Genomic DNA, 8,241 nt, shown 5'->3' with positions numbered 1-8,241 from the left:
ATATAATCCCATATGAGTATATTTAATCCTCCTCAAACATATATATTTTTTTAACTTTTTTTTTTGGTTTCAATGACTAATTTAGATTTATTATTTTGATGGTCAAATTTATTTATGTTTCACTAATATTCTTATAAAACTTATTATAGATGACCAAATTGTTTTCTTCAAATACAAAAATTAAATTACAATATAGACCAAAAAAATAAAATTTTAAATTATAATATGGCCACAAAAAAATAGTTTTAAATTTTTTTCTTTACACTAAGGAATGAAAGAAAAAAATAAAATAAGAATAAGAAACTCAAATAATTATAATAAAAGAAGTCAAAAAATAATTGATGTATTAAAAAGATTAAAATATACCTTGAACTTTACTAGAAGAATCATATATACCCCTAAATAATTTTTAAGAAAATTAAAAGTCAAAAATATAAATTTAAAACTAACTTTTTCACTTCCATTAAATAAAGGGTATATTTGAGCTCATTTTGTAACTGTAGGGGTATATGTGAGCCGTTTGTATAACGGTAAAGGTATATATGAGCCACTTTCATAACGAGGAGCATATCAGCTCCAAATGACAAAGTTGAGGGGTATATCAAGCCCTTTTCCCTACAATTTAAACAAAACCTGATTCCATCAAATAAGAAAACAAAGTTACAATTACTATTATTTCAACATTTGAATTTTAAGTTCATCACTAGTTCACCAATACTTGCACCCAAGGGATTTAGACTTCTTTAAAAAGTGATATTACACAACTTAACCGAGTCAATTGCTGAGTTGAATCGTTCTTTTGCTATTATCCAATTCAAAAAGCGCAGAAAAAGGACCAATATCATGGTAGAATTTCACTTTTCTTTAGAAACATTTATTTGTTTCATCATATTTATATACAACACTAAGTTGCAGATCAAGTGCTACATTATCTCATTGTCACAATAATAATACTATAACCAACCTGTCTCCTCCATCAAGCAACAATTAAATCCTTACTTGAATGTAAAGGAAACCGATAAAATGGTGATGACCAAACCCCAAAATTGCTCTGGCTAAGTTCCCCAGCTCATAAGAGAAAGAATACGTGATAGTACACACTTTTGACTCGCACCTATATCCCCTAACCTACCTTGTAAGCACTGTGCCCTGCCCTCACCTCGAGGCTCCTGCTGCAGCCCCTTTATCATACTCCCCTTGCTCTTCCTTGGCAAACTCTTCAATCAATTGACGCTGTCTTGGTGTCAAATTCCTGCACCCAATTTGGCAAATTTAATCATTAGATAGCGTAATACAGGATAGCTTCAGGGGTGTACCTCCTCCAGTAGAAGATGTTTTACGAGTATTCAGAGGCCATCAAACTATAAAATTCTAAAGATTAGGCTTAAGAAAGAGTCTAGGGTAGTAAAAAAGTGCAGTAGTTGGCAGTTGTTTCGACATTTTACACAAAGGGCACCTACGTGGGAATGCTGACATTGAAGTGAACAAACTGATCCCCAAATGAGAAGGAATTCCGTCCTTTTATTCCTGCATGAGCACACAGAAATGTTATAAGCTTGAACGAGAAAGTTCATAACAAGGTTAACCGACTCTGTGCACATTAAAGAAATATGCTTTGAGAAGCTGGGAGGCCTTGCGAACAATGTAGTTATTTGTTATTACACACATCAGATTGTAAATTGATACAACTCCAACTACATCTCACACTGTGCCTTGAAGATAATGGTCAATATCCAAAAATCAACTGACATTCAAGTATATTTTGAGCATTCATCAAAAGAACTAAACCAGAAGAAAAAATCTGCATCAAACAAAGTAAATGAAGTTCTTACCTTTCTTTTTGAGGACAACCTTTTGGCCAGGTTGAGTGCCAGCACGAACCTACAAACAACAGGATGTCAAAATTTGGGCACAGAGATCAAAGTATCAAAGGAACAAACAATAAAATTAATTCCTCCTTTATTTTGAACAGACAATAAAGTAAATCGGCTTGTATAAAGAGCCTTAATATTCTTGCAATGACCATTGCCCACAAGAAACAAACCAGTAACTACTTCTCAGAACTCATATAATGCAGGGTAAGAATGATTTGAAGACTCAAAAACTGACAATGTACTATCTCGATGCAGATTGAACAAGTACCGATAATTGCTTAATTAACCTAGTCAGTGCAGAAAATAGAATCTACTTTATCCCCTAAACTTTTTATGTTTGGAAACACTTTCTGGCCAAGTAGTAGAAGATTCTTAACCCAAATAAAAAAGGAATTAATAAATATCTGGATACAGATCAAACAAGAGCTTGCCTAATTTACCACCTAGTTTAAGTGCAGAATATTTGATCTACTTCTTTGCCTTAAATTCCAACTCCGGGAACTTTCTGGCCAAGTGGTATTTTGGCAGTTGCTGTTATAGATCAAATAACCTCAATTGTCAGGAGATTTTCCACTTGACTTAATTTTTTTTTAATAGTTTAGGTGGACCCTCACTAGAACTTCAGCAAAATGAAGTAGTACAATGAGTTTGTTCACTATCAGTTTATATGACATGCATTAGTGTTTATATTTCATGATAATATCATGCTGCTCTCACTTTTCAATTCATAAAATTCCGGGTAATGCGGAAACAAATCCAAGCTCCCTGCCAACTTTCAACATTGCCTCCCAGTAGTCCCTGAGTGCTCCCTGTGGTTCATCTCTTCCTGCTATTTTCAACCCTAAGCCCAACCATCATAAAACCAGTATCGTCCAAACATATTTCTACCCGTTTAGTGTTACTTGAACATTGCCTTTTACAATGAGTATTAGACATGCTGAGATATGCTGGGAGAAGCATCTCACTTTACCAAGTTGTAGAGACAATCAAAGTGCATAAGCATCAAAATTTTAAACATTCTAAGAAGGAAAATAGAGGATAAAGATTAACCATGATTAGCTTAGTAGTATTTTAGTACCTTAACAACAACATCTCCTGTCAGAGTTGGGACTTGGATTGTTCCTCCCAAGATTGCCTGCAGTTAAGTATTCATCAGAATCTAACCATAATACACAGAGAAGATTCATAATTCATAGCTTTAGGAACCATAAAAAGAAACAACAAAATGGCAGAAGTATGTGGCCTCAGGTTGACAACTGTTACGGCTATCAGATGCCCAGAAATGATGCATAATTACTTTTTGGTCCCGAGTTCCCAGCAGGTGTTAATGTCATAAAATTTGTCAATTAGCTCGATGTGTAGAATATTAATGCACAATGTTTCATCTGGTATCCTCTATCCACTAAGTACATATAGTTTTCAATCAGTGTTAATCTACGTCAAGAACTTAGGTAACATCATAATGTTTTTGTTTAGAGGTAAATGGGATTTTGAAAGGTTTAAAAGATTATTAGCATCACAAGAATAAGATTTGAAGACAAAAAAAAGGCTAGGAAACAGTAAAATGAGGATGATAATTTAGATGCCAAAAATAACACTGGAAACAGTAGGCAAAAATCTACTCAAGATTTGCGAGGGAATAGTTAACTGTAGTTACTCTATATTCCTTAATATACTGCAGCGACAAATTTGTTTAGATCAACAAAGCTTATAGTTGGTTATGGAAATAGTACCTGGGTGATACTCAAAACAGCATCGACATGAATATCAGAGCCTTCTCTCCGGAAAACAGGGTCTTCTCTGACCTAAAAAAGGAATACCAAAGGCCTCTATGAGTAACATGAATCAAATTTGAGAACAGAAGAAACCTGACATACAAAAGAACCATGAAAGTTTTCAACCGAACCTTAAGAACAACGTAAAGATCTCCAGGTCGATTGCCTTCAGGATCTGCTCCACCACTTCCATACACTTTGAGTGTCTCGTCAGTGTCAACTCCTGTTGATGAAAAATAATGAGTGATACAGAATATCTAGGGGCATGCACAGGCACAAGCCACAACATATTATGTCCCTTGCTACAGCATGTATGGGTTTCCCCTTCTTGAATTGATCTGTATGTAGACAAGAATATTTGTATATGTGTGTTTTTATGGACAAGATACTTATCCATGTGTGTTTTTATGGTTTCATCTGTTTCTTCGGTTTCCCGGAAGAGGCAAAGAACCATTAAACATCACATAATAGCAATAGAGAAAACAGTGGAGGCAAAAGTTGTTCAACACACACAGTTTTACCCTGTGCTATATAGAAGCTCTAATGCTAAAAGAACTGTATGAGCATCCATTGGTGGAAGAAAAAAGGTTTGAGTGGAAGTAAATTCACAACAGCCCACATTCATATTTTAGCAATAAGATGCTTTCATCTGATATTATATTTTCCTCATTTTGGTTTCTTTGGCATATTTTTGGCGAAGGGCAAAAAGGGTCATTGTGGTGCACAAGTCCCAACTATGCTATAGTTTTATAACATGGGTTACATCAACTTAAGTTGCTAAATCAATAATGAACAGACTCTAACTAATGGATTTCAAACCAGCAGATTACAAAAAATGCATCAAGATACATTATGTTGACAAATCAGGTATATTTCACACCATAATTATTTCGTGCATAGATATATCTGTGGTTACAGCATACCAGGCATGATATCTACTTTCACCGTCTTTGGTCCTCGTAGTACACGGTTTCCTTTGCAAGACTTGCAGAAACTCTGTAGGCCAAGAATAATTCTATTAATGTTTCAATCTCTAACACAACTATGCATCAAACAAAGCCAATTCATCAAAGTAAAAGTTGAAATGCTAGTCAATACTCCAACTGGCAGTGGTTAAGAGTCCAAAGATCATTGTTGCACTCCTCCTCTATGTAATGTACGCATTACATAATTATACGACTAAAAGCGTAGGTGAAGAGTGGAGAAGAATAATTTTTAACAGTTCATTGTTTCAAGAGCAAGACTTCAATCATCTTACGGGATATAGAACACTAGAGAACAGACACTTCCTCCGTAAACTAGAGTAGTATTCTTCCTTTTTTTTTAAAAACCTAAGAGTAATTCTTCCAACTATCACCCGACTGAAGACACTCTTTGTATAGGATGTACATTTAGGAACTTTATGTTGGATAATATTCTTGCCTTACTGGGATGAAGTGAAATTAAAGATTCCTCCTGCGATGGTCATGACATCTGTTAAGGATAATAACTACACCTATTTATGTAGCAAACCAAGCACAATGATCATTTTCCATTTAAAAAAAGAAGGAAAAGACCAATCAGTTATATGCATGCATAACTAACAACTCTGTTTTTTGTAGACAGGATGTCATACCGATACAATTTTTCCTGTTCCTTTGCATGCAGGACAAGTCGTCTGAAGTGTGAAAGGACCAGTTTGCGAGATTGACTGCAAAGGATTATTGAAAATATGAGATAAAAGGAGCCAACATTATACACAAAGAAACATGCATGTTGCTGGAAGTAAAGAGTGGAAATAAGCAAAGAGGTACTCACCACGCCTGAACCTTTGCAGCGCCTACAAGTTTCAGGTTTAGTGCCAGGGGGCACACCACTTCCACCTAAAAGAGAAACAAGGGAAGAAGAAGAAAAAGGAGCTACAGTAAGTACCAAGTACAGTGGAGTCCACCTCACTAACATGAGCTAGCAGGTCTGGACTACTTTGACTAAATTTTATAGGTTGAAAGGGGCAGACAAACTATTATAAGCAAATTCGCAAGATATCACTTGTCACAGCCCTCACTCAAAACCCAGCAGTAACTTATTTAATGTCTTGTTCCTTATCAGGAAAAAAACTTATTTAATCTTGTTAATAACCAGACTTTGATTAACTTGTAGGCACTTCAATGCTCATGTATCACACAACAGTACTTAAGACATATTGATCTCCTATTTAGATTCCACCACCCCATCCCACCCCCCTCCAAAAGGAAAAAAGGCAACTAAGCAAATTGCTGAAAGTGCATGTATACCACAAGCAGTGCAAGGCAAATCTGTTTGGAATGTTATAGTCTTAGAGCACCCCTGAACAGCTTCCATGAAGGATAGTTCAATCGGAACCTGCAGTATAAGGGACAAAAACAGTTAAAAAGATAAATGGCGGAAGAACATAGATAAAAACAGCCACAACAACAGATGAAGGAGACAGAAAAGGAGAAAACCTTGACATCCTCTCCACCCATGTCTCTGTTAAAGATGTTGCCAAAAATCTAATCTCCAATAAATGCCAACGGAAAATAGAGAAGGGTTAGATCTCAAGGATTGAAAGTAAGGATGCAAAGAAATGGGCATAACAGAGTAACCTGTTGCAGGTTCACCTAATATTGTGGCATGTTTCGCATAAAATGACTTTTAAGCTTTTACAGTCGTGATGCATCTGAAAAGACCATAAAAGTGGATGCCTAAGAGGTTAAAGAGAGCTATCAAAGCATCCGTTTTCACAGTACCTCATCGAACATCTCAACAGGTAAAAATGACATCAGCTATTTATTACTCTTTTATTTCCAATATTTGTATTAGTTACTTTCTGTCCCAATTAGCTTTTTAGTATGTCCCAAAAAAGTTGTCATTCTACCCTTAATGAGATTATTTAAAGCCACACAAATGTCCAAGGCTTGTTTTAGACTACAAGTTCCAAAAGTCTTCAATTCTTCCATAAATTCAATCCCCAGTCAAACAGTGCCACATAAATTGGTATAGAGGGGAATAATACTTAATTCGCTGCTGAACAAGTAGCTCTTCACAAACATTGTCTTTGTAGACTCTATCCTTCTACAAACTCCCTCAAACGTCATTGACTCAAATAGCTTTGTATAAATGGGGTTAAAATTCATGGAAAGGGGAGAAAAAGTCAAGGAGGGGAATAATTCAGATTGTTTTGGCAATCATGTGTGACACTCTCTAATGCCGGCTGTGATGCTGTTTAGCAAAAACACAACCAATAATCTCTTGAAATATCTGTGGACGAGAGAACAGAGGGTCATATCAGTTCACCAGAGGACCTCTCTCATGAAAAGCACAATTACTCAACTTTGTATCTAGCTCAAGAACCAATTTTTTGAATCAGAGGTGAATTAGTAGAATTCAATGCTTAACAAACAGCTAGAGAAAAAATTAAAAATCCAGAATACCACCATCGTAATTTTCCAAGACAAATGCAAATGAATTATCAGAACTAAACCAGAATATGGTCCTTACATCAGCATTTTTGAACATGTCTTCAAATGGACTTTTGAAGCCACCAAATGGATCAAATCCAGGACCTCCACCTCCACCATTGTTCATATTATTAAATGCATCATGCCCAAGCTGCATATTCAACAATGCATCAGAATGCTTCTCATTCAAGAGGAAATATAATCAAAGTCATGAATGTTTATAGGCAAATAAAACCCTAATATGCAAATAAAAACAAACAGCAAAGTAAATGTTTGCCAGGTTCAAGTGCAAAGTAACCCACAAGGCATGTCAAACCTGATCATATTGTTCACGTGTACTATCATCCTTCAAAACCTGCAATTGCCACATAGATGAACAAACAATTGGTCATCCAAAATTCCATACAGTAATGACTTCAGCAATAACTTCTTTATAGAGCAAAAAACTTCTCCAAAGTGGCTAGTACCTCATAAGCCTTTGAGACTTCTTGAAACTTTTTTTCAGCATCTGGATCATCTTTGTTCATATCTGGATGCAGTTGCTTTGCAAGCTAAGCATAGCACAGTGTATAATCAGTAACAAAGATAAGGTGATACTAACTCCAAAAACTTTGAATTGCAAGATGCTAGTTCAGTCATTACAAAGTGCTACTTGACTAGAACTTAGCCAATCTTATAATTGCAAACAATATTAACTAATCCAGAAGGGGGGATGATAAACATACCCCATAATAAGCCTTTTTTATTTCAGAGGCAGTTGCATTTCGATTGACGCCAAGAACCTCATAAAAATCTTTCATACTCATGCCTAACCAAACATTGAACAGGGAAGAGGTTATGTTAGTCAAAATTCATAACCAATCTAATATGAAAATACATACCAGAGAATCAAAAACTAATTCTAACAAATACCTCCATTACCACTTTGAAAGATTACCACCAAAATTTCCAAGATGAAACATCATATGGAAAGCATTTCACAGTGAACAATAATGTTTTACAATACAAATCTTATCTGCTTCCAGATACACAGATATGGAAAGCATTTCACAGTGAACAATAATGTTTTACAATACAAATCTTATCTGCTTCCAGATACACAGATATGGAAAGCATTTCACAGTGAACAATAAT

At 35.4% G+C, this 8,241-nt stretch overlaps 1 protein-coding gene across 1 annotated transcript; it reads right to left on the bottom strand.

Annotated features, from left to right (window-relative positions):
* Window positions 1-830: 830 nt before the first annotated feature.
* Window positions 831-7,962, bottom strand: LOC125843625 (chaperone protein dnaJ GFA2, mitochondrial). Its single transcript, XM_049522779.1, has 15 exons — window positions 7,833-7,962; window positions 7,575-7,658; window positions 7,424-7,462; window positions 7,148-7,258; window positions 6,112-6,159; window positions 5,923-6,010; window positions 5,447-5,511; window positions 5,265-5,339; window positions 4,573-4,645; window positions 3,781-3,872; window positions 3,608-3,679; window positions 2,953-3,009; window positions 1,833-1,881; window positions 1,461-1,527; window positions 831-1,252 (listed from the first exon to the last, which is right to left on the bottom strand). Exons 1-15 carry the CDS (start codon window positions 7,911-7,913, stop codon window positions 1,156-1,158), a joined length of 1,098 nt encoding a protein of 365 aa, XP_049378736.1. The 5' UTR covers window positions 7,914-7,962; the 3' UTR covers window positions 831-1,155.
* Window positions 7,963-8,241: the final 279 nt, after the last annotated feature.

The sequence above is a fragment of the Solanum stenotomum genome, chromosome 1, assembly GCF_019186545.1.
Source record: "Solanum stenotomum isolate F172 chromosome 1, ASM1918654v1, whole genome shotgun sequence".
NCBI lineage: Eukaryota > Viridiplantae > Streptophyta > Magnoliopsida > Solanales > Solanaceae > Solanum > Solanum stenotomum.
Note: the sequence above shows the minus strand (reverse complement) of the source record. Positions and strands in the feature narration are given on the sequence as shown.